Here is a 25,652-nt window from a genome sequence, read left to right as displayed (position 1 = left end):
CTTTGAGTCCAAGGTAGACCACCTCTGACTGCGCAAATGCACATTTACATTGTCGCAGTTTGACAATGTGGCAGTTCAGTCGTCTGCGAACTTGCTCGAGGATTTCCAGATGTTCTACCATGACCTCTGTGAATATCAATAGATCATCCTGGTTGCACACACAGTGCGGAATGCTTTGCAACATTTTATCCATGACAGACTGGAAGATTTTTGGGGAGGATTTCACACCATAGGGCAGCTTTGTATATGAATACAAGCCCTTATATGTGTTGATAGTCAAGTACTGCTGACTTTCTTTGTCGACATTGAGTTGGGCGGAAGCGTGAGACAAATTCCGTTTAGTGAAGACATTCTAAGTTCTGCGTACAGATCTTGCGAGGTTGGTAACGGATATTGTTCGTCGTCAATGGCTTGGTTGATTGTGACTTTGTAGTTGAACAATTTTGTCGGCCTTGGGTACGGCCACAATTGGCGTTGCCCAGTTACTCTGGTCTGTCTTCACGTGTACTCCATTCCGCTCTAACCTGTCAAGTTCTTCCTCCACTTGTTGCTTTAGTTCATATGGTACAGGTCTTGGTTGACAATACACAGGTCTCACATCTTGCTTAAGTCGAATGTGTGCAGTGTACCCTGTTATTCCCGTGTAACTGTCGGCAAATATTTCTGCATGTTTACTTATGACGTTTTCAAGACGTGATTTGGACAAATCGACGCTGAAAATGTTCTTCCAGTCTAACTCTATTCTACTCAGCCAATCCTTTCCAAGGAGGGTTGGTTTATTTCTGTAGCTGACCACTATGATGGGCAGTGTTACTGACTGATGATTGTACTAAACTTTACAGTTCATTTGGCCGCATGTCTCAAACTTCGCCCGAGTAGGTTCTCAGCTTGCTTACTCGCAAACAATGGTGTCTGCGGGAACTTTGATTCGTACAGGTCTCTGCTCATGTCCGACCAATCTGCTGCCGTGTCAATACACATATTGATTAACTGTTCATTAATCTATAGTTTAGTTCGTAAGTCCTTGCCTTGGCTGGTTGTAGGCTTATCGATGTTTGTTGCATAAATGGTGTACAACCTAAGTTCATTTCCATCTGGAAGGTACACAAAAATGCTGGAGAAACTCAGCGGGTGCAGCAGCATCTATGGAGCGAAGGAAATAGGCGACTTTTCGGGCCGAAACCCTTCTTCAGACTGATGGGGGGTGGGGGGCAGAAGGAAGGAAAAAGGGAGGAGGAGGAGCCCGAGGGCGGGGGGATGGGAGGAGACAGCTCGAGGGTTAAGGAAGGGGAGGAGACAGCAAGGGCTAGCAAAACTGGGAGAATTCAACGTTCATGCCATCCGGACGCAAGCAACCCAGGCGGAATATGAGGTGCTGTTCCTCCAATTTCCGGTGTTGCTCACTCTGGCAATGGAGGAGACCCAGGACAGAGAGGTCGGATTGGGAATGGGAGGGGGAGTTGAAGTGCTGAGCCACCGGGAGTTCAGGTAGGTTATTGCGGACTGAGCGGAGGTGTTCGGCGAAACGATCGCCCAACCTCCGCTAGTCTCCCCGATGTAAATCAGCTGACATCTAGAGCAGCGGATGCAGTAGATGAGGTTGGAGGAGATACAGGTGAACCTTTGTCGCACCTGGAACGACTGCTTGGGTCCTTGAATGGAGTCGAGGGGGGAGGTGAAGGGACAGGTGTTGCATTTCTTGCGGTTGCAACGGAAAGTGCCCGGGGAGGGGGTGGTACGGGAGGGAAGGGAAGAATTGACAAGGGAGTTGCGGAGGGAGCGGTCTTTGCGGAAGGCAGACATAGGGGGAGATGGGAAGATGTGGCGAGTGGTGGGGTCACGTTGGAGATGGCGGAGGATTATTTGTTGTATTTGTCGGCTGGTGGGGTGAGTGCGGGGATGGGGAGAGAGAGCAGTGTTGCGGGGTATGGATGAGACCCTGGTGCGAGCCTCATCTATGGTGGCGGAGGGGAATCCCCGTTCCCTGAAGAACGAGGACATTTCCGATGCCCTGGTGTGGAACGTCTCATCCTGGGAGCAGATGCGGCGTAAGCGGAGGAATTGGGAGTAGGGGATGGAGTCTTTACAGGGGGCAGGGTGGGAAGACGTGTAGTCCAGATAGCCATGTGAGTCGGTTGGTTTGTAGTGTATGTCAGTCAGAAGTCTGTCCCCTGCGATGGAGATCGTGAGGTCAAGGAATGGTAGGGAAGTGTCGGAAATGGTCCAGGTGTATTGGAGTGCCGGATGGAAGTTGGTGGTGAAGTGGATGAAGTCAGTCAGTTGTGTGTGGGTGCAGGAGGTGGCCCCAAAGCAGTCGTCAATGTAACGGAGGTAGAGGTCGGGGATGGGGCCCTGGTACGTATTGAACAAGGATTGTTCAACGTACCCGACAAAGAGGCAGGCGTAGCTGGGGCCCATGCGTGTGCCCATAGCTACGCCTTGTGTTTGGAGGAAATGGGAGGAGTCAAACGTAAAGTTGTTGAGGGTGAGAACCAACTCCGCTAGGCGGAGGAGGGTGTCAGTGGCTGGGTATAGGTTGCTCCTCTGGTCGAGGAAGAACCGGAGGGCTTTGAGGCCATCCTGGTGGGGGATGGAGGTGTAGAGTGACTGGACATCCATGGTGAAGATGAGGGGGTGAGGGCCTAGAGAGTGGAATGCGCGGAGGCGGCGGAGAGTGCCTGAGGTGTCTAGAACATAGTTGGGAAGGGATTTGACCAAGGGGGATAGGATGGAGTCAAGGTATGTGGAGATGAGTTCGGTGGGGCACGAACAAGCAGAGACAATGGGTCTGCCGAGAGAACCGGGTTTGTGGATTTTGGGGAGAAGGTAAAAACGGGCCGTGCGGGGCTGGGGAACGATGAGGTTGGAAGCTTGGTCGGGCAGGGCGTGGGAATTGATGAAGTCGGTGATGGTGCTAGATATGGTGGCCTGGTGCTCGTCAGTGGGGTCATGGTCCAAGGGTAAGTAGGAGGAGGTGTCCGAGAGTTGGCGCGTGGCCTCAGCTTTGTAGAGATCGACGCGCCAGACTACCACGGCACCTCCCTTGTCGGCTGGTTTGATAACCCAATGTGGGTTTTTGCCGAGTGATTCAATGGCAGTGCGTTCAGGGGGGGAGAGATTGGAGTGAGACAGGGGAGTGGAGAAGTTGAGGCAGTTGACGTCGCGGCGGCAGTTCTGGATAAAGAGTTCCAGAGCCGGGACTTTACGAGAGGGGTTCCACGAGGAGGGGGTGCGTTGGAGACGGGAAAAAGGGTCATCATTGGGGGGCGAGGACTCCTTCCCATGGAAGTGCGTTGTGAGGCGGAGGCGACGGTAGAAGCGCTCCAAGTCATGGTGGGCGCGGAACTCATTGAGATGGGGACGGAGGGGGACAAAGGTAAGACCTCTGCTGAGGACAGACCGTTCGGTGTGGGAGAGGGGGAGGTCGGGGGGGATGGTGAACACCCGGCAGGGATGGGAGTTGGGGCCAGAGGAAGGCAGGTGGGTGGACTGGGGACAGGGCGATGTGTAGGGGGGGGTTGTGGGTGTTGGAGGGGTGGTGGGTGGTCAGGGGGTGGGGGGGTGAGAGGGCTGTAATGTGGGTGGGGAAGAGCGGGGATGACATAGTTGGAGGGGGATGGGGGAGAGTCAGTGGAACAGCCACTGAGGTTAGCAAGGCTGGGCAGACGGGCACTAGGACCCAGTGGAGTTAAGCCCAGGAGAGTGGGAGTGAGCAGTGTGGAGGCTCCAGGCCCAGTGCAGAGTCCAGGCTCCAGGTAAGGCGACGGCTGTGGGTTGCTGGAGGGGGTTGGAGTGGCGCGGGTCACCGGACCCGATGGTCGGAGTCCAGTGGCGCGGGTCACCGGACCCGATGGTCGGAGTCCAGTGGCGCGGGTCACCGGACCCGATGGTCGGAGTCCCGTGGCAGTTGAGTCGGGGTCCGCGGGCGATGCGTGGGAGGTCCCGGTGGGTGGATAGTCGGCGGGGCGGCGCGGGTTGGCCATAGCGGTGGGGCGGCGAGATGAGTCGGGTGCGTTGCGGCGGCCATGTTGGGGGAGCCCCGGTCCGGCGGCGATGAGGGGTAGGTCGGGCCCGGCGGCGATGCTGGGTAGGTCGGGTCCGGCGGCGATGCCGGGTAGGTCGGGTCCGGCAGCGATGCCGGGTAGGTCGGGTCCGGCGGCATCAGAGCTTCAGCAGCGGAGGCGAAGTGCTGGATACATCGCGGAGCTGGCGATGCCTTACCTGAGATCGCTGTTTGAAGCTCCGGAATGTTGGGCCTGCTGCATCAACATCGCGGAGCTGTGGTTCGTGGAGCTCCCAGCGTGGGCGACGCTGACCAACTACGTGGAGTCCTGGGACCCTTTGCCGAGGGCCGCCAGCGTTGAATCTCCGCCCAGCTCGGCCTGTGGACTTCGGGAGCCGCGGACTCCGGTAGGAAGTGGCCGGTTCGGATGTCCAAGCCGCTGAGGATGTTCTTCCGTTCCGACGTCGGAGTTCCTTCATCCCGGCGAGAGGGCCTGAACATCGGTCCGCCAGTAGCGGCGACTGCGGGGGGCTCGGGAGGCCCCGACCACGAACATCAAAGAACATCAAAGAGGAGGTTGACTGAACTTTGGTGCCTTCCCTCACAGTGAGAAACTTTGATACCGCTGTGTGGGGATGTTTATGTTATAGACTATCGTGTTCTGTGTTCTTAATTTTTTTATTCGTATGGCTGTATGGTGAAAAAGCATTTTGTTGTCTCTGTATTTGTACTCTGCACAATGACAGTAAAGTTGAATCAAATCAAATCAAATCAATCTAATGATTTCTAGTGCCGAATTTATAGCTTTCTGCAATTTCCAGAGGCTTTGGTTTGAAGTGCTCCTCCAACTTCTTCATAATGTCATTGAATGGCACGTTTTTGGCCTTTATGAGCGCAAGGAGATTCACGAGTGTGCCGTACACTTCAGGACCGATCTCCGTAAGCAAAATCGCTTTCATGCATTCGCATACGACCTTATTTGTTTCAGTCACTACCTCCCCTTCACGCTAATCTCCATTATGTTGTTTGCCTTGAAAAACATGTTTGCTCTCTCCATATAGGAGCTGAACGGATCTCTACTCTTGTCAAAAGTGTCAAGGTTTCCGATGTAGCCCGTGGATGCCGCCATCGTGTCGTTCTCTTTTTTAAATTCCGTTCAAAAACCCTGATTTCCTGTCTGTTCTGGTGTAGCAATTCACCTAAAACTTAGCTGAACAAAGGCTATACAGCTTGAGGAACTCGCCAAAAAAAACTCAGTCTAAAATCCTATACAATCCCAAGGACGCCATCTTGCCACCTAGACACAACACAGCGATAGCCTGACAAACTCTTGACGATTTGTACAGCTGCTGTTTTAAACTACAGTCCCCTGCATAAAAGGATCTGCGGCTTATTGTGTCCAGTTCGCAAACAACTACGACATAGCTCCTTATTTGCTGTCTAAAATGTTAAACAATACTGCATGTTGCAAAACAGTCCTGCGCTGTATTTAAAGGACGAGTAGTCAATGCCTACTATGTTCTGTTGTGCTGAAGCAAAGCAAGAATTTCATTGTCCTATCAGGGACACATGACAATGAACTTACTTGAACTAGAGTTCACAAACTCTATCCCGTCCTCATCGACAATTTTGTTATATTCCGGAAGACAGAATGAAGATACAAGACTTACACACTGGTTGCCTGGATCACGAGAGAGAGATTTATTACCCAGCATTCCCTGCTTATATACAACGCCAACTCATTAACATACACATGAATATGTATGAATACATTACAACCGACAGGCTAGGTTGCTATCACTGCCGCGGACGGAGGCAGAGAGGGAGGGAGCTACTGTAAAATGGGCCCCTGCGCATACTGAGAAAAGTATTGTTTTTGTTCTCTCGTGCCAATAAAACTGATTTGTAATTTAATGGACGAGTGAGCCTTTTTTTAGTTATACTCGTCAGATCCTTGAACCTGTTCCCTTGTAACGCTATGGGTACTGTCTGTACGGAATTTGTACGTTCTCCCTGTTACTGCACGGCTTTTCTCTGGGTGCCCAGGTTTTCTCCCAAATCACCAAAACATGCAGGTTTGTAGGTTAATTGGCTTCTGTAAAATGTCCCAGGGGTGTACGATAGAACTAGTGTACGGGTGATCGTTGGTCCGTGTAGACTTAGTGGGTTAAAGGACCTGTTTCCATGCCGTATCCCTAAAACTAAAACATTTTGTGCCGTTTTACTTTAAAACTAGAACTATGCCACTGGTCTGCACTAGCAAGTCCTCCTTCACTGGTTGACACGGCTGTTGTTGTGGCTTGCGTTGCAGCCCCAAGACAGGACACTCTTTCATCAGGCCACAGCTAGTCAAGTTGGGCTTGGTCACCGTGGGGTGCCCTCTCCTCTCCCCATCGTTTTGTCCACGCACCACATTACTGCCTGCATCCTCCCTATAGCCCGCAGTCACCGACATCTTCCAAGGTGGAGTATGTCGGCGACTCTAGGGGAGGAGGCGGCAGGGGAGGGAGGAGTCCAGGTGGACATTGTTGACGGGAGAAAGTGGGGGAGGGCGGAGGCCATTGGCCAAAGTCACGGCCAATGGGAAGAGGTAGCATCTGGTGAGAGGGGAGGGTGACCGGACGTGTGACACCAGCCTGCAGAAACGCTACACCGTGAGCCGCATCAATCTGGACCGTGCAGACAGTGAAGACGGGTTCGCTGGAGCACCTTGAGAGCCAGGGTCGAGTCAACAGGTCCGGCTGCTATAACCAAAATCCATTATAAAGGGGCCCATTAAAACGATGGTTTGCTTTATTGACACCATTGTCATTTTGTATTATCTTGTATTCAAGCATGGTTTCAAAAAAATATATTTCTGGTCTTTAATATTTATATGGCAATGAAGTAAAATCTTGAACGCTCTCTCCCAAAATAATTTTCAAAGAAGATCATTGATAGATTATCATTAGGTGAGGGTATCAAAGGATATAGAATAAAAGTGGATTAATGGAACTGTATAAGTTGTCCCTTGCGTCTATTGATGGGTGAATGACTATCCCTATTCCTAAAACTGTCTCGTTATTGTTTAGATAACAGCAACATTAAACTGGCTGGTACGCATGACATCAGAAGTGGAAACTAATATTGTTGCAGTGGAAAGAGTACAACAGTATTATGATACTCCAAAAGAGGTAAGATTAAAATTGAAAGATAAGAAATATTTGCGTGTTCTCTTGGCGTCAGGATTGAGTGTATAGCAAGCCTGTGTTCATTCTGTTATTTCCATTTACAAAACAAATACTTGTAGATTTTTGGGAGCGAATCTAATGCATGCATCAAACATTTAAACATCTAGAAAATTAGTTGCCATAAGGAAATGGCAGTAAGTAGTGGTAGGGTGAATTGCTGAATCAAATAGGTATGATTAATAGCCATTATAGATCAAGGTGAGGGGAGAAGGCATGAGAATGGGGTTGAGGGAAAGATAGATCAGCCATGATTGAATGGCGGAGGAGACTCGACGGGCTGAATGGCCTAATTTTGTTCCAATACATCTATACATGTACACTACCTGTACATCTTTGGTAGTGAAATTCCCCTTGTTCTACCTTCCATCCCTTACATTGCTGCTGAAAACTAACATGTTTGCTTTTTTCCCTTGTTCTGATGAAGGTTCCAAGACATGAAAAGGTTGACAGTTTCTCATTTCTCAGGTGGTCAGAAAGGCTTTTGGCACATTTGACCTTCATCAGTGAGAGTATTGAGTATAGAGGTTTGGAGGTCATGTTGCAGTTGTATAAGGTGTTGGTGAGACTGCATTTAGAGTATTGTGTTCAGTTCTGGGCACCATGTTATAGGAAAGATATTGTCAAGCTTGAAAGGGTTCAGAGAAGATTTACGAGGATGTTGCCAGGACTAGAAGATCTAACTGGAGAGGTTCAGTAGGCTCTATCTCTATTCCTTGGAGCTTAGGAGGATGAGGGATGATCTTATAGAGGTGTATAAAATCATGAGGGGAATAAATCGGGTAGATGCACAGAATCTCTTGCCCAGACTAGGGGAATTGAGAACCAGAGGACATAGGTTCAAGGTCTTCTTCTTGTGTATGGCGTGCACCACCTAAAGTTGTAGGACAACTTGTTCTATTTTATCTTATTTGATTATATTTGTCGAAACAGAGCGGACCACGTGAAGGTTGCAATCTTCCACCCCAAGTTCAAGATGAAAAGATTTAATAGGAATCTAAGGGGTAACTTTTTCTCACAAAGGTGTATGGAACAAGCTGCCAGCGGAGGTAGTTGAGGCTGGGACTATCCCAATGTTTAAGAAACAGTTAGACAGGTACATGGATAGGACAAGTTTAGAGCGATATGGACCAAGCACAGGCAGGTGGGACTAGTGTAGCTGGACCATGTTGACCAGTGTGGGCAAGTTGGGCTGAAGGACCTGTTTCCACACTGTATCACTCTATGACTCTATGTTGCTTGACCTGCTGAGTGTTTCCAGCATTTTCTGTTTTTATTGCACAGAGATTCTTCAGAAATAATATGTTGCATAAGAATATATGGCAGTTGGAACTGTTGAAGTAAATATGTTTTATTCTATCTAGGCACATTGGGTTATTAAAAGTAATCGCCCCCCTCAAACCTGGCCTTCGGAAGGAAATATAGAATTTATAAATTATGGCTTGCGGTACAGAACAGATCTCGATTTGGCCTTGAAGGACATTACTATATCTATAAATGGAGGAGAAAAGGTTAGTGAGATTAAAAAATCATATCCAATACACCGAAGTAATTGTAATATTTGACTGAGGTAATGCTTATGCTGAACTGAAATGATTGTAGATGTCATTTCATTGTAGCCAAACTGCAGATTTATCGATTGTGGATTATGACCAGCAACTTTTTTTTTCTTGTGTATGAATACTTCTAAGAGTATATCTAATCATGTTTGTCAAATGTTGTTTTTGTTACAAATTTTCAATGGGCAACTAATTTTGCCCTTTTGGTGATTCTTGTAAATTATAACAAATCTAAAGCTATCTAAATATTGGTGAAAAGGAGTTGCAGATATTGTGAATTGCAGCATTTTGGGAAATCTAACCAGGGCAGGACCTTCACAGTAAATGGCAGGGTTTTGGGGAAAGTTGTTGAGCAGAGGAATCTAGGAATGCAGGTATATAGTTTCTTGAAATGGGCATCACTTGCAGATAAGGTGGTCAAGAAGGCTTTTGGCACATTGGCCTTCATCAGTCAGGGTTTTGAGTATAGAAGTTGGGATGTTATGTTACAACTGTACAAGATGCTGGTGAGGCCACAGTTGGAGTATTGTGTTCGGTTTTGGTCATCCTGCTATAGGAACGATGATGTTAAGCTGGAAAGAATGCAGAGAAGATTTACAGGGATGTTTAGTTTAGAGGTACAGCGTGGAAACGGGTCCTTTGGCCCACCAAGTCCACGTCGACCAACGATCGCCCACGCGCTAGTTCTATCCTACACAAGGGGCAATTCACAGAAGCCTATTGACCTACAAACCTGCACATCTTTGGAATGTGTGATGAAACTGGAGAAAAACCCACATGGTCATGGAGAATATATAAACTCCATACAGACATGTAGGAGGATGAGAAGAGATGTTATCTCCATCAAAATATGGCGGCGCGTTCAGACGCAGCGGCTTTGCGCTCCCAAGTCCGAGTTAACTCGGAGCAGCCCGGCACCGAACGCGGCTGTGAAAGTAAGGTAATTAAAGAGCTCAGAACCCCTAGAACCTCTGGAACCCTTAGAAACCCCAGTAACCATAGGAAGAAACTCACCTCCAGGACGAGGAAATCCAGGACCCGCATCGCAATCCCGACGGGTAGCACATGGAGCCGCATGGAACTGCTCAACATCTGACGTGGCTGCGAGAAACTGGCGTGTGAGTACTACAGTACCCTTACCAAAATCCCGATGGAGCTGGGCAGAACAGCCCCCTGGATCACCACTCCGGAGGGTAGGAGATGGAGCAAGCGCCGGGAGCGAAAGCAGAAGCGTGGAAAGCGAGCGGGGGTGCAGGACAGGCTACGGAGGGCTCCACAAAGACCATCGCTCCCAAGCGTCTTTCTCGCAAATGTCCGGTCACTCACCAACAAGCTGGATGAGGTAAGGCTCTGGATCAACACCCAGCGATCACGGAAACACTACTGTGTGCTGATCTTCACAGAGACCTGGCTCAGCGTGCTGGTTCCCGATGGGGCTGTGGACCTAACCAACAAAAAAACTCTAAACACTTTTTTAAAAATGGTCTTCAAAACCAGCTTCATTGAATTGTACAGTAAAGTTATTATGTGAATTTGTTACAAATTAGAGATGTTCAAATCATCGGTCACTGCATCGTGCTGATAGAACAAAGGACTCCGGTAAGAGCAAGGGTGGCGGGCTCTGCATCTACATCAACAATGACTGGTGTACCAACCACACTGCAATAGAGAGCTACTGTTCCCCAGACCTGGAATACCTACTGCTTAAATGTAGGCCGTTTTACCTGCCTCGGGAGTTTACTGTGGTTATCATCATGGCCATATACATCCCACCACAGGCTAATGCTAACCTAGCACTAGCACAGCTGCACTCGGCCATCAGTAAGCAGCAGGATGCTCACCCCGACGGTGCCTTCATTGTTGCAGGGGACTTTAACCAGGTCGACCTACGAGCCGCACTCCGCAAATTCCACCAGCATGTGCAGTGCCCTACCAGGGGCTCAAACACACTGGATAAAGTGTACAGCAACATCAAGGACGCTTACAGAGCTCTCCCCTGCCCATCCCTGGGGCAATCCGATCACCTCTCACTGTTTCTACTGCCTGCATACAAACCCCTCATCCGCAAGACCAAACCTGCAATAAGGACGGTCAAAATATGGCCCGAGGACGCCACTGTACAACTCCAGGACTGCTTTGATCGCATCGACTGGGACCTGTTTGAACAACAGGCTACCAGTGGTACAGAGGTAGACTTGGAGGTAGACACTGCTGTGTGGAGACTGTCACAGTGGACAAGCAAATAAAGATGTTCCCAAACCGGAAACCCTGGATGAACAAGGAGGTTCAGGATCTGCTAAGGGCACGCAACAATGCCTTTAAATCCAGGGACACTTCTGCCTACAGTGCGGCCAGGTCGAAGGCATAAAAAAGGCCAAAGACATCCACAGGCAAAGGGTAGAAGAACACTTCAATGCCGCGGACACCAGAAGCATGTGGCAGGGTGTCAGGGACATCACTGACTACAAGAGCAGCCCCGCCTGCCCCCACGGTGATATCACACTGGCCAACGAACTGAACACCTTCTTTGCCCGGTTCGAAACTGGCAACACCACCAGGAGTGTAATAACCCCGGCCATGGCGGAGGGACAGGCCTTAACACTGAGCACTCAGGAGGTACAGTGCGCTCTGCGTAGGATCAATCCACGCAAGGCTGCAGGCCCGGATGGAGTCCAGGGAAGGGTACTAAAGGACTGTGCTGTACAGCTGGCGGAGGTATTCACGAGAATTTTCAATCTATCTCTATCTCTGGCAACGGTCCCCAAGTGCCTGAAAACAGCCACCATAGTGCCGGTGCCGAAAAAGTCCAAAGTCACCAACCTGAACGACTACCGCCCGGTTGCCCTAACTCCAATCCCAATGAAGTGCTTCGAAAGGCTGGTCCTCTCCCATATCAAATCCAGCATCCCTGCCTCACTGGACTCTCATCAATTTGCATACAGGGCAAATAGATCAACAGAGGATGCCATCTCTCTGGCTCTTCACACTGTCCTGACTCACCTGGACAGACAGGGCACGTACGTGAGGATGCTCTTCGTTGACTATAGCTCTGCATTCAATACGGTCATCCCCACCAAGCTCACCACCAATCTCCACCAGCTAGGCCTCAGCTCGCCGATATGCGATTGGATCCTGAACTTTCTGACGGAGCGACCGCAGGCAGTGAGACTGGGCCCGCACCTGTCCTCCACTATCACCCTGAGCACCAGCACACCACAGGGCTGTGTACTAAGCCCCATGCTCTACTCCCTCTTCACTCACGACTGTGTTCCTGCATTCGACACCAACACCATCGTGAAGTTTGCAGACGACACAACAGTGATTGGGCTGATCACCAACGGTGATGAAACAAAATACAGGGCGGAGGTGCAGAACCTGGCGGATTGGTGCACACGTAACAACTTGTCACTAAACACCTCCAAGACCAAGGAGCTGATTATTGACTTCAGGAGGTCCCATAATGGAGAATACGCCCCAATCTCCATTTACGGGGAAAGTGTGGAGAGAGTGTCCAGCTTTAAGTTTCTGGGCACTCACATTTCAGAGGACCTCGCATGGTCCACCAGCACCACTGCGCTGGTCAAGAAGGCACAGTAATGACTGTTCTTCCTGAGGACATTAAAAAAGACTGGTCTGCCCCAACAGCTGCTGACAACGTTTTACCGCTGCACCACAGAGAGCATATTAACGTATGGCATCTCTGTGTGGTATCTCAGCTGCACGGAGGCGGAGAGGAGAGCTCTTCAGCGCGTCGTCCACAGAGCGCAGAGGATCATTGGGACAGAGCTAGCCCTTGGAGGGCATCTACCACACACGGTGCCTCAGGAAGGCCGTCAGCATCCATAAAGACTCATCACACCCCTGTAACGGTCTGTTCGAACTACTTCCCTCCGGCAGACTTTACAAGGCCTTCTACGCCCGTACCTCCAGACTCAGAAACAGCTTTATTCCAAGAGCTATAGCGGTTCTGAACCGGCCCTGCTGAGTGCCCCCCACCCCCACGGACTGTCTCCCTCGGATGGTCACGACACACAGCTTATTTATTTATTTTACTTTTCTTTTTCATCGGTTGGAGCTGCATACTAAATCTCGTTGCACTGACGTGCAATGACAATAAAATATATTATTATTATTATTATTATTATTATTATTATTATTATTATTATTATTATTGTTATTATTATTATTATTATTATTATTATTATTATTATTATTATTATTATTATTATTATTATTATTATATAGGGTAGAGGATCATGATGGGGATAGATAAGGGAGATGCACAGAGTATTTTATTCATAATGGGGGAATCAAGAAACGGAGGACATAGGTTTCTGGTGAGAGGGGAAAGATTTAATAGGAATCTGAGGGGCAACATTTTTGCATGGAGGATGGCGGATTAATGGAATGTGCTGCCAGAGAAGGTAGTTGAAGCTGGTACTATAACAATAAAGATATTTGGGTAGTTACATGGATAGGGAAAGTTTAGAGGGAAATGGGCCAAATGCGGGCAGGTTGGACTAGCATAGATGGGGCACCCAGGTTGGCATTGGCAGGCTGAAGGGCCTGGTTCTGCACTGTGCTACTCTATAACTGATCATTTTTAGAATTATTCACTTTTTGTTAGGACAGCGCAGTCAAATGGTGTGCAGACAACAACCTCCAGCTTAATACATCATAAACCTTGGAAATCACTTGTGACTTCAGACACAAACAAAACCCCAAACCCCATGTCAACTCCCATCCCATAACCTCCACGAACTCATTCAAGTTTCTGGGCACCTATATCTGCAATCATCTAAAATGGCACATCAATGCAGACCACATCATTAAGAAAGGACAACAACACCTATACTTCCTCAGACAGCTCAAAACGTTCAGAGTCCACAAACACCTCCTGGTCTGTTTCTATCAATCCATTATCGAAAGCATCATCACCTCCTCAATCACAGTCTGGTACGGAAACACTGACAGTCACTCACTACACAGAATACAGCGCATTGTCTCCAAGGCCTCCAGGACCATCAACTCCCCCCTCCCCTCAATCCATTCCATTTACCTCCAACGTACCTCAAAACGGGCAATAAAGATCATCTCGGACCCTTCCCAACCAGCAAACCACCTTTTCCAGTCTGTCCCTTCAGGGAGGCACCTCAGGTCACTTGCCACAAATTCCACCCGTTTTTAAAACAGCTTCTTCCCCTCAGCAATAAGAACACTCAATTCCCTCCAATGACAGACAACACTAAGGACTCTTGATGTATATAGTGTCTTGTCTATGGTCTTTGTCTGTTCTTTTGCACTATGTTCTGTTGGTGTGATTTGTGATGTGGTATGGATGCACTTTATTACTATGATCTGTGTTGTTATATGTGTTAATGTGACTAAAGCAATGTACCATCATGTACCGAACCCAAATACCACCAACCCTGGTTGCGTGGCAAATAAAGATTCTATCTATATGCAATCTCAGTGCAAATACATAATGTGTGTTTTGAATGTGAATTACTTATTGAGCTACTGCTAAGATTATGATACAATACAATACAATACGATAGCACTTTATTTATCCCAGGAGGGAAATTGATCTGCCTACAGTTATAAAACACAAGATACGTGAAACATGAAATTAAAGTGATGAGTGGAAAGGATTGGGGATGTGTAAAGATTGGATGGGAGGGGAGTCAATCTACCCCACGACAGAGGGGGAGGAGTTGTACAGTTTGATAGCCACAGGGAAGAATGATCTCCTGTGGCATTCTGTCCTGCATCTTAGTGGAACCAGTGTGTAGCTGAAGGTACTCCTCAGGTTGACCAGTGTGTCATGGAGGGAGTGAGCTGTATTGTCCAAGGATAGTTTTAGAATTTCAGTATGTTACTCTAGCCTTCGCGACATGATGTGCTATTGATTTCACTAACTATCCTGTATCCATTTTTCTAATAGATTGGAATAGTAGGAAGAACAGGAGCTGGGAAATCATCTTTTGCACTTGGTCTATTTAGAATAATTGAACCAGCTGAAGGAAAAATATTAATTGATGGAATTGACGTTACAAAAATAGGCCTACATGATCTCAGGTTTCAGATCACAATTATACCTCAGGTAGGCATTTTGGAGTTCATGTTTTCAATATAATCTTGAAAGTGTAATTCCATAAGTTTTTCAGTAATCAAGTGTCATATGTGATTCATTGACAGGACCCAATATTGTTCTCGGGTTCACTTCGAATGAACTTGGACCCCTTTGATAAGTACTCTGATGAGGAAATATGGAGAGCTCTGGAACTGGCCCACCTGAACACGTTTGTGTCTGGTCTTCCAAACAAACTGAATCATGAATGCTCTGAAGGAGGAGAGAATCTGAGGTAAAATATAAATTAATGCAATGGTAATAAAATACAAAAAATTAAGCATGTGTAAATCATAAAATCGGTTAATACCACCAAACAAATAATTTTGCTAATTCTGCATTTTAAGTTTAAAAATAATTATGGATAATAATGTGGGATTATGTGACCATCTATGATAATGAGAGTAGGATGCAGACCTTGAGCTCACTGGTTGAATGCTCTTTGAGCACACTTGACCTTGCAGCGGGGACCCAGGTGTTGTCTTCTGCTGAGAACATGTCTTGCAGCTGGTCAGAGAGACCAGTGTGGTGCAGGACCTCAAGGTGTTCAAGAGTACTCCAGACCCTGGATTGCCATGACGATCTAGCAGCCCCCCCCCCTCCCCCCGGTCAACGAGCTGGCATTTAAATTAAAGGTGTCTAGATGTCCCAACCAGAAATATTTGGGCGCAGATTATATTGAGAAAATTGGCTTAGTGTTTATAATATTTTAACACATCCAAGGGTGGCTAAATTGCTTTAAATCAACGGAATTAGAAAAGTAAATTGCACTTCATACCAGTCTTTTTTCCATTCAGATCAAAAAGTGGGGTGGTCTAAAGCCGATTTAAGCTGGTGTAGGATCAGAGGGCAGCCTTCTCTGCAAGACTCTTGAGAAAGCTGATTAAGTCTACACTTTCATGTCTGACTCCATAACGTGTGCAACAATGCAGCACAGATTTCCTGAGAGCTCAACATAGCTGAATGGGTTAGATTCCAGCCTTTAGTGGTCCTGCACTTTCACCCAGTTAATACCACCCCATCCTATTGAGAATCCTGTCTGCTGGCTTTTAGGTTATTGCACCACTCAAGCCCCCAAAATGAAAAGTAAGTGGATTTATCGATCATCAGGTTTTGAACAGTGTTTTGCATCAAGACTGATTTCTATCTTTCTCTCGCCTGTGCAATAACATTGAGATGAAGGCAGCATTGTTTCTTGTGCTTCAATACACAACAAGAATTTCTGTTTCATTATTTCATCAATTTGGATGATGCAAACAAAACTGAGCAAGTTAGGATCACTCTGTCAAGAGGTGAAGGGTTGAGGGGTGCAGAAAGGGTAAAATAAATCTTGATCACATTGAAATGTACAAAATCCCTCTGGGCTTGACAGGGTAGAAACGGGGATGTTCGTATAAGAGGAACTGCTGGTGCTGGTTCATACTGCAGATAGATACAAAAGGCTAAAAGTAACGGGTCAGGCAGCATCCCTGGAGAGAAGGAATGGTTGATGTTTAGGGTCGGAACACTTCTTTAGACTGAAAGATAGAGGTGGGTGGGGGGGTAACTGGAGGCAAGAGAAGACCAAAACAAATCAGGGCTGGCAACAGATGACCTCAGGAGGGGTAAAGGGTGAAGACCACAATGGCCCATTCCTGGCTACGGAAGTGCTAACAGGAGGGAGACAGATTTGCTAACAGGATGCTAACAGTGTAACGAGTGGACAGAGTGCAGAAAATCCTCAAGGACGAAGGTGAACAGCGGGAAGTGGTAGTGCATGTCGGCACAAACGATATCGGAAAGAAAGGGATGAATATTCTGCAGCGTGACTTTAGAGAGCTCGGAAAAATACTGAAAAGCAGGATCTCCAGGGTTGTTATCTCCGGTTTGCTTCCAGTTCCTCGTGTTGGCGAGAGCAGGAACAGGGAGATATGGGACCTGAATGTGTGGCTGAGGAACTGGTGCAGGGGGCAGGGATTTAGATTCCTAGATCACTGGGATCTGTTTTGGAGTAAGGGGGAACTGTACAAAAGGGACGGATTGCATCTTAACAGGAGGGGGACCAGCATTCTGGCAGGCAGGTTTGCCACTGCTACACGGGTGGTTTTAAACTGAATAATGGGGATGGGGTGTCAAATGGGATAGTCAAGGACGGAGTTAAAGGGAAATAGAGTAAAGGGATGGTTAATGATCCCAGAATTAACAGGAAAGGAATCTCACAAAGGGATAGGAGCGTATGGCCAAATGTAATAGGGATCGATGTGAAAGGTGAGATGCGTAAGGAATTAAAAGTATTGTATATGAATGCGCGAAGTATAAGAAGTAAAGTAGATGAGCTTGAGGCTCAGTTAGAGGTTGGTAGATATGACATTGTGGGGATTACTGAGACGTGACTGCAGGAGGATCGGGCCTGGGAACGTAATATTCAGAGTTATACATCCTATAGAAAGGACAGGCAGGTGGGCAGAGGAGGGGGGGGGTAGCTCTGCTGGTGAGGGATGGAATTCAGTCCCTTGCGAGGGGAGACATGGGGACTGACGAGGTAGAGTCACTGTGGATTGAGTTGAGGAATTGTAAAGGCAAGAAGACACTAATTGGTGTTATTTACAGACCCCCAAATAGTAGCCCGGATGTAGGGTGTAAGTTGCAGCAGGAGTTAAAACTGGCATGTAACAAAGGTAATGCCACTGTGCTGATGGGGGATTTCAATATGCAGGTAGACTGGGAAAATCAGGTTGGTTCAGGACCCCAAGAATGAGAGTTAGTAGAATGCCTCCGAGATGGATTCTTAGAGCTGCTTGTAATGGAGCCGACCAGAGAAAAGGCAATTCTGGATTTAGTGTTGTCCAATGAACCAGATATGATAAGAGAACTCGAGGTAAAGGAACCGCTTGGAGGTAGTGATCATAATATGATCAGTTTTAATCTGCAATTTGAGAAGGAGAACATTAAATCGGAAGTTGCAGTGATGCTGTTGAACAAAGGGGACTATGATGGCATGAGAGGGGAGCTGGCCAAGGTAGACTGGAAAAGGGATCCTAGCAGGAATGACGGTGGAACAGCAATGGCAGGAATTTCTGGGCATAATCCGGAAGACGCAGGATAATTTCATTCCAAAAAGGAAGAAAGATTCTAAGGGGAGTAGGAGGCAACCGTGACTGACAAGAGATGTTAGGGATAGAATAAAACTAAAAGAAAAGATGTATAACACAGCAAAGAGTAGCCGGAAGCCAGAGGATTAGGAAACTTTCTTTGGACAACAGAAGGAAACAAAACGGGCAATACGACCTGAAAAGATGAAGTACGAAGGGAAGCTGGTCATGAATATAAAGACAGACAGTAAAAGCTTATTTCGATATGTTAAGGGAAAAAGAGTAGCAAAGTCAAATGTGGGTCCCTTGAAATTATTATGGGCAACAAGGAAATGGCAGAAGAGTTGAATAGGTACTTTGGTTCTGTCTTCACTGAGTAAGACACAAACAATCTCCCTGATGTACTGGAGGACAGAGGATCTAAGGGGGTTGAGGAATTGGAAGATATTTTCATTAGGCGAGAAATAGTATTGGGTAAGCTAATGGGACTGAAGGATGATAAATCCCCTGGACCTGATGGTCTGCATCCCAGGGTCCTCAGGGAGGTGGCTCGAGAAATAGTGGACGCATTGGTGATCATTTTCCAATGTTCAATAGATTCAGGATCAGTTCCTGTGGATTGGAGGATAACTAATGTTATTCCACTTTTCAAGTAAGGAGCGAGAGAGAAAACGGGGAATTACAGACCAGTTAGCCTGACTTCGTTGGCGGGAAAGATGCTGGAGTCAATTATTAAAGAAGTAATAATGGGGCATTTGGATAGCAGTAAAAGGATTAGTCCAAGTCAACATGGATTTATGAAAGGGAAATCATGCTTGACTAATCTTCTGGAATTTTTTGAGGATATGACAAGTAAAATGGATGAAGGGGTGCCAGTTGATGTAGTGTATCTAGACTTTCAGAAAACCTTTGATAAGGTCCCGCACGGGAGACTGGTGACTAAAATTAGAGCACTTGGTATTGGAGGTAGGGTGTTGATATGGATAGAAAATTGGTTGGCAGACCGGAAGCAAAGAGTAGGTGTGAACGAGTCCTTTCCAGAATGGCAGGCAGTGGCGAGTGGAGTGCCGCAATGCTCGGTGTTGGGGCCACAACTATTTACCACATATATTAATGATTTGGAAGAGGGAATTAGGGACAACACTAGCAAGTTTGCGGATGACACAAAGCTGGGTGGCAGTGTGAACTATGAAGAGGATGTTAGGAGGTTGCAGGGTGACCCGGACAGGTTGAGTGAGTGGGCAGATGTATGGCAGATGCAGTATAATATAGATTAATGTGAGGTTATCCACTTTGGGGGCAAAAACAAGGGGCTGTTTATTATCTCAATGGGGTTAGGTTAGGTAAGGGGGAGGTACTGCGATCCCTGGGTGTCCTTGTACACCGGTCACTGAAAGTTAGCGTGCAGGTACAGCAGGCCGTGAAGAAAGCTAATGGAATGTTGGCCTTCATAACAAGAGGATTTCAGTATAGGAGTAAAGAGGCTCTTCTGCAGTTGTATAGGTGAGACCACACCTGGAGTATTGTGTACAGTTTTGGTCTCCTAATTTGAGGAAGGACATCCTTGTGATTGAAGCAGTGCAGCGTAGGTTCACGAAATTGATCCCTGGTATGGCGGGACTGTCATATGAGGAAAGAATGAAAAGACTAGGCTTGTATTTCACTGGAGTTTAGAAGGATGAGGGGGATCTTATAGAAACATATAAAATTATAAAAGGACTGGACAAGCTAGATGCAGGAAAAATGTTCCCAATGTTGGGTGAGTCCAGAACCAGGGGCTACAGTCTTAGAATAAAGGGGAGGTCATTTAAGACTGAGGTGAGAAAAAACCCAGAGAGCTGTGAATTTATGGAATTCCCTGCCGCAGAGGGCAGTGGAGGCCAAGTAACTGGATGGATTTAAGGGATATGAGGAGAAGGCAGGCGCGGGTTATTGATTGGGGATGATCAGCCATAATCACAATGAATGGCGGTGCTGGCTCGAAGGGCCGAATGGCCTCCTCCTGCACCTATTTCCTATGTTTCTTTGAGTAAGATGACGGGTCGGGGAAGGGGAAGGGAGGGGGTTGGGGGGGGGGGGGGGGGGGGGGGGGGGGAAGAAAGTACGCATCATATTCCATCTAGGTAGTTTACATGGTGGAGGGAATGCAGGACTTACTTGAAATTAGAGAAATCAATATTTGTTAGTTGCCCTGGCTGATTGCCACGACAAAAATGTCACAGTCTCAAAATATGGGGTTGGCATTTCTTGATAGTGATGACAAACTTCTTCACCCAGAGGAATTACCTATCCAAAAAGATCAACCACTAAGATAGTGTGTTCCAGGCACTCTCCACGCTCTGTGTATTAATAATAACTGCCCAGTGTATCTTCTTTAAACTTTGCCCCTCTCGCCTTAATGCTAAGGCCTTGAGTATTTAATTTTCCATCCTGGATTAAAAGATTTGGACCGTTTACCCGACATAGGCCTCTCATAATTTTATATACTTCTATCAGGTCTCCCCACAATTTTGGGCTCTCCAGAGAAAACAATCCAAGTCTGTCCATCCTCTCCCTGTAGCTAATACCCTCTAATCCAGGCATTGTTCTGATTATGTTGTCTATATTGTATGAACATTGAATTTTCCTATTTCAACCCTTTTGTCTAGTCTGTTTTACCCTACCGCAGGTCCCTCCAAACCTCCCTGCTCTTTTTTGGCTTTCTTCCCCTCTCCCCCCCCCCCCCCCCCCCCCCCCCCCACCTTCTGCACCTATCACTAATTGTTGTCCACCAGACCCTCCTTTTTCCATCGCCCGTCTTGTCCACAATTCCCAGTGAGCCCTGTCAACTGACCTTAGTCAGGCGAACGACAACAGAGACAGCAGCAGAAATGCAACCTCAGCTTGGCGCCAACCATGCGCCCTTTTTAAGGCGGGCACCTATGGAACCAGATGGCATCACCCTGCTGCAGACTTCTGCTGCCTCAAACGCAAGAAGATGAAACCAGCAGGTTCCATCGCATCTGGTTCTGGCTCTGGTTCCAACAGGCATTCTCTTCTCCCCTAATGGCTCCCATAACCACCTTCTATACTTGGCAGATTCCAGCACTGGCAGACTTAGTGTTTCTGCTTATCTCTTTACACCAGCTGTCTCCACCTCCTTCATTCTCCCCTTTCCCTCATTTTGCTCCATCTGCATTTTTTATTGTCTGCATCAATCCATCATCTACCTGATCTGCTTCCCACCTCCATGGCTCTCCCTCCCCTACCTGGCTCTATATGGCTCTTTCCTCATCCATCTTCAGTCCACCGTTCACTACTTGCTTCTGTCTGACCAAACCACATACCACTGATGAATTCTAACTTATAATGCAGCTTTTTTTTGTGGGGGGGGTTAAGAATTGGGATAAATTGTGGGAATTCACCTCCAAGATAAAACTCACCAGTTGTATAATTATAATTGACTGATGTCTATTACAAACACACTGATTCCCACAACTATCTGGACTATACTTCTTCCAACCCTGCTTTGTGCAAAGACTCTATCCCATACTCCCAATTCCTCTGTCTACACCGCATCTGCTCTCAAGATGAGGTGTTCCACACCAGGACATCTGAGATGTTCTTGTTCTTTAGGGAACGGGGGTTTCCCTCTCCCATCTTTGATGAGGCCCTCACGTTTCTCCTCTGTATCCTGCAGCTCCGCTCTTCCTCCCCCTCCTCCTAGTCGCAACAGAGACAGAGTCTCCCTAGTCCTCACCTTTCACCCCATCAGTTGTCGCATACATCATCGTCTATATCTCTCGTTTCCCTTACCCCTGACTTTCAGTCTGAAGAAGGGTCTCGACCCGAAATGTCACCCATTCCTTTTCTCCAGAGGTGCTGCCTGTGTCTGAGTTACTCCAGCTTTTTGTGTCTGGCTAATTAAGGATTAGGATTTTTTTTTTGTGGGACTCTGTGGAATGAAATGCAAAGTAAAAGATCTAACTATTTTGTGTTTTCAGTGTTGGACAACGACAGCTGATTTGTTTAGCACGAGCTCTCCTTCGGAAATCCAAAGTCCTAGTTCTTGATGAAGCCACAGCTGCTGTAGATCTGGAAACGGACAAACTCATCCAGTCAACAATAAGAAACCAGTTTGATCAATGCACTGTACTCACAATAGCACATCGTCTCAACACCATTATGGATTATACACGGTAATTTAGCATGATGTGATTTTTATGTACTGGGTAATTGCCCATGGCATATTCTCCAATTTGACTAATTTGATGGCAAATATAAAGTCATCCAGGATAAAGTCATCCAGCTCTTCAGCAACATACATTACCTGCAATTAGCTGCATATTTGAAGAAATATACTGCTTTATTGTGAGGTTCTTCATGCCTGCTGAAAGAACAGATTGCAATTGTGATCTATGGGAGTCTGAGGCCATTTCTTATGGGCGAATTTTGTTAACATTCTCAAAATCAACATGGCTTAATCAGGATAAATCATACCCATTGTTTAATTCTTAATTAGAAAATAACTAATTCCAATTGAATAATTTTACAACAGAAAAGTGGGTTAATTCAAGCCATGAATATTCCCATTGACTTGTTCCAATCTCAGCTATGCTATCGCGGAAGGTTGCAGAAGCTGGTCTGTGTGTGGAACCACATTAATGCTACCTTCTGAGGATAGAATATGGGGAATTTAAAAGACAATGGTCTGTGCATCCAGTGATTGTCCAGTCCAGATGGAGGGCCTCGATTCAAAACTTTGACGAGAGATTTCCCTTCACCGATGCTGTCTGACCCACTGAGTTTCTCCAGCTAATTTTTTTTAAATCTCAGCAGCTGCAGTCTTTTGTGCCTCCAGTGATTGTTTAAAATGTCATCACAAAGGATTATAGCAAACCACACGTTCTTTTGGGTGGCACAGTGGTGCAGCTGTAGAGTTGCTGCCTAGAGGGCCTGTCCCACTTGGCGATTATTTTCAGCGACTGCCGGCGTCATTGACTGGCGTATCAGGTCGCCGAAAGATTTAGAACATTTCAAAATCCAGCGGGGACAAAAAAATGTTGCGACACTTGAGGAGACCCCGCGCGTCAATACGTCGTCACGCCGCATCACGCCGCGACTTTTTTGGTGACCTGATGCGTCAGTCAATGATGCCAACAGCCGCCGAAAAAATCGCAAAGTGGGACAGGCCCTTTACAGTGCCAGAGACTCGAGTTTGATCCTGACTACGGGTGCTGTCTGTACGGAGTTTGTATGTTCTCACTTTAGCCTCGTGGACCCAGTTGGTCCAGTTTCCTCCCACAATCCAAAGAGTAGATAAACAGCAATAAAAGCTTCCAAAGATGATGGAAAGACTGGAGGAAAGACGAGGTGCTGAGAGCTCTCATACCTGCATTAAGGAGGCAATTAAACACACCTGAGCAATAACAAATACCTGTGAAGCCATGTGTCCCAAACATTATGGTGCCCTGAAATGGGGGGCGACTATGTATAACCACAGCTGTAATTTCTACGTGGTGAAACCAAAATGTATAAAAATGGCTTTTAATGAAATCTGACAATGTGCACTTAAACCACATGTGATTTTTTTTTTCTATTACAAATTTCAAATTGTGGAGTACAGAGGCAAATAAATAAATGATGGGTCTTTGTCCCAAACATTATGGAGGGCACTGTACCTTTAGAAAAGAGAAGAGAAGGAATTCATGTCGTCCGGGGGTGGTGAATCTGTGAAATTCATTTCCACCGACCACCGTCTTTGGGTATTTTTAAGATGGAGATTGATAGATTTGTGATTAGTAAGGATTATGGGGAAAACACAGGAGTATAGGGGTCAGAGTGAATAATACACGATTTGATGGGACAAATGGCCTAATTTTGTTCCTATGACATGAAAGTATAAAATGTATAAAAACTGGTGAGGCCCACTCCATTCCTGGAAGCAAACCACTGGCAAGAAGAACTGATTGTCAATAAAGTTGGACTAGCAAGGTGAGTGAAAAAGCTTCCAGCCTTAGTAACTTCCCTGACTCAGCCACATTTGTTCAAACAATGTTTTGGGATGTTTGACACATTCAACCTTGAGTAAAAACTGCAGCTTTAAAAATATTTCTAGACAATAAAAACACATTTGGGCTGAATTGGGTAGGGGTAACGTATCGCGTCAAGACCATTATTCAGACTTGTTAGGGATAAGGGGAATGAGATAATAAGACAATAATGTAGAGAGATAAAGAACTATAAATGAAAGATATGCAAAAAAGTACCAATGAAAAAAGAAACAGGCCATTGTTAGCTGTTTGTTGGGTGAAAACGAGAACTTGGTGCGACTTAGGTATGGGAGGGATGGAGAGGGAATGCCGGGGTTACGAATCGAAATGTCACCCATTCCTTCTCTCCAGAGATGCTTTCTGTCCTACTGTGTTACTCCAGCATTTCGTATCTATCATTGGTTTAAACCAGCATCAGCAGTTCCTATGATGGTCCCAAGATTGCAGATTCTCCACAGATTTACAGCCCATGTGTGTGATCCTTAAGCCATATTTGTAACATTAAGAAAAATATAGTTTTTGTCTTGGTTTTCTTGTGTCGCTCTCATTAATATGGATACAGTTTAAGGTTTGATATGAAGATGTAAAATCATGTCGCATTGGCTAACTCTAAAGTGGGAAATTGGCAATGTTTTAATGGGTGTGTGTTTTTTTGAGATTTTGAAGATTATCTTTTTGTTTTTGCAGGGTTATGGTTCTAGACAGGGGCCGGATTGTGGAGTTTGATACCATACCCAATCTTATTGAGAGAAAAGGAAGCTTCTACAAAATGGCAATGGACTCTGGTGTCTTGTAGCTTCATTTCTATTTCCCTGTTTACACCCAAGTTCCAGATGTTACACAAACTGTTTAACTTGAATGCAAAATCCTTTTAAGTTGGCATCTGTCAAATGTTTATAAAGAGTTTTGGATAAATGAGTATTTTCATATACTTCATTTTGTAGATTTGAACATTTTTCTTTAAGGAACAGTTGCTTTCTTATTTAAGTATTTATGGTATGTATAAATATTATAAATATGAGAACCTGAAAATATAGGTGCAAGGCATCAAAACATGTAGTATATTATGGTACTGCATTTATTTTTGACAATTGTGTAAAATGTAAATCTTTCAAATCATGATGAATGAATAATAAAGTTCAAGATCGCTGAATTTGAATCTGCTCTCATTACAGTCTTGCAAATATATTTTCACCTGCTTACCGCAATCTCACAGCAGCCGAATTGTGACAGTGACAGCGCACATTCTGTGTAAGCCTTTATGCTGAAACATCATTTAACGTGAATTATAGAAATATACAGCACTGAAACAGCCTCTTGTCAAAACAACAATGAAACTGGTCTGTTATTTTTGTGTACCTACCTCTGTCATGTATGAAACTTCTATATGCTGGAAGATTGAGCTGTAAGGAACATTTACTTGACAAATATATTTGGCATTCTAGGTACCTGATATCAATGGAGTTGAAGCCTTTTAGATTGTTAAAATAGTCTGCGATTCATGGACATTACCAGTTGCTGGGTGTCTTCTCTGGTGATGCTCTGCCAGGCCTGTATTGAAGCTTGTTTTGGGGACTAATCCCCTTCAGTTTTCTCTTCAGCATATAAAGGGCATGCTCAATTGGGTTCA

General features: G+C 46.2%; 1 protein-coding gene across 1 annotated transcript in view; it reads left to right on the top strand.

Moving 5' to 3' along the window:
- abcc1 (ATP binding cassette subfamily C member 1) overlaps nucleotides 1-25,181 on the top strand; it is a 169,038-nt gene extending 143,857 nt beyond the window's left edge. Inside the window, exons 27-32 of the mRNA XM_033040273.1 lie at nucleotides 7,075-7,176; nucleotides 8,595-8,741; nucleotides 14,734-14,892; nucleotides 14,988-15,154; nucleotides 21,974-22,168; nucleotides 24,710-25,181. Of these exons, the coding sequence (XP_032896164.1) occupies nucleotides 7,075-7,176; nucleotides 8,595-8,741; nucleotides 14,734-14,892; nucleotides 14,988-15,154; nucleotides 21,974-22,168; nucleotides 24,710-24,818 (879 nt within the window). The 3' untranslated portion in view covers nucleotides 24,819-25,181. The remainder of the gene's footprint in view (nucleotides 1-7,074; nucleotides 7,177-8,594; nucleotides 8,742-14,733; nucleotides 14,893-14,987; nucleotides 15,155-21,973; nucleotides 22,169-24,709) is intronic.
- The last annotated feature ends 471 nt before the right edge of the window (nucleotides 25,182-25,652 follow it).

The sequence above is a fragment of the Amblyraja radiata genome, chromosome 22, assembly GCF_010909765.2.
Source record: "Amblyraja radiata isolate CabotCenter1 chromosome 22, sAmbRad1.1.pri, whole genome shotgun sequence".
Taxonomy (NCBI): domain Eukaryota; kingdom Metazoa; phylum Chordata; class Chondrichthyes; order Rajiformes; family Rajidae; genus Amblyraja; species Amblyraja radiata.
Note: the sequence above shows the minus strand (reverse complement) of the source record. Positions and strands in the feature narration are given on the sequence as shown.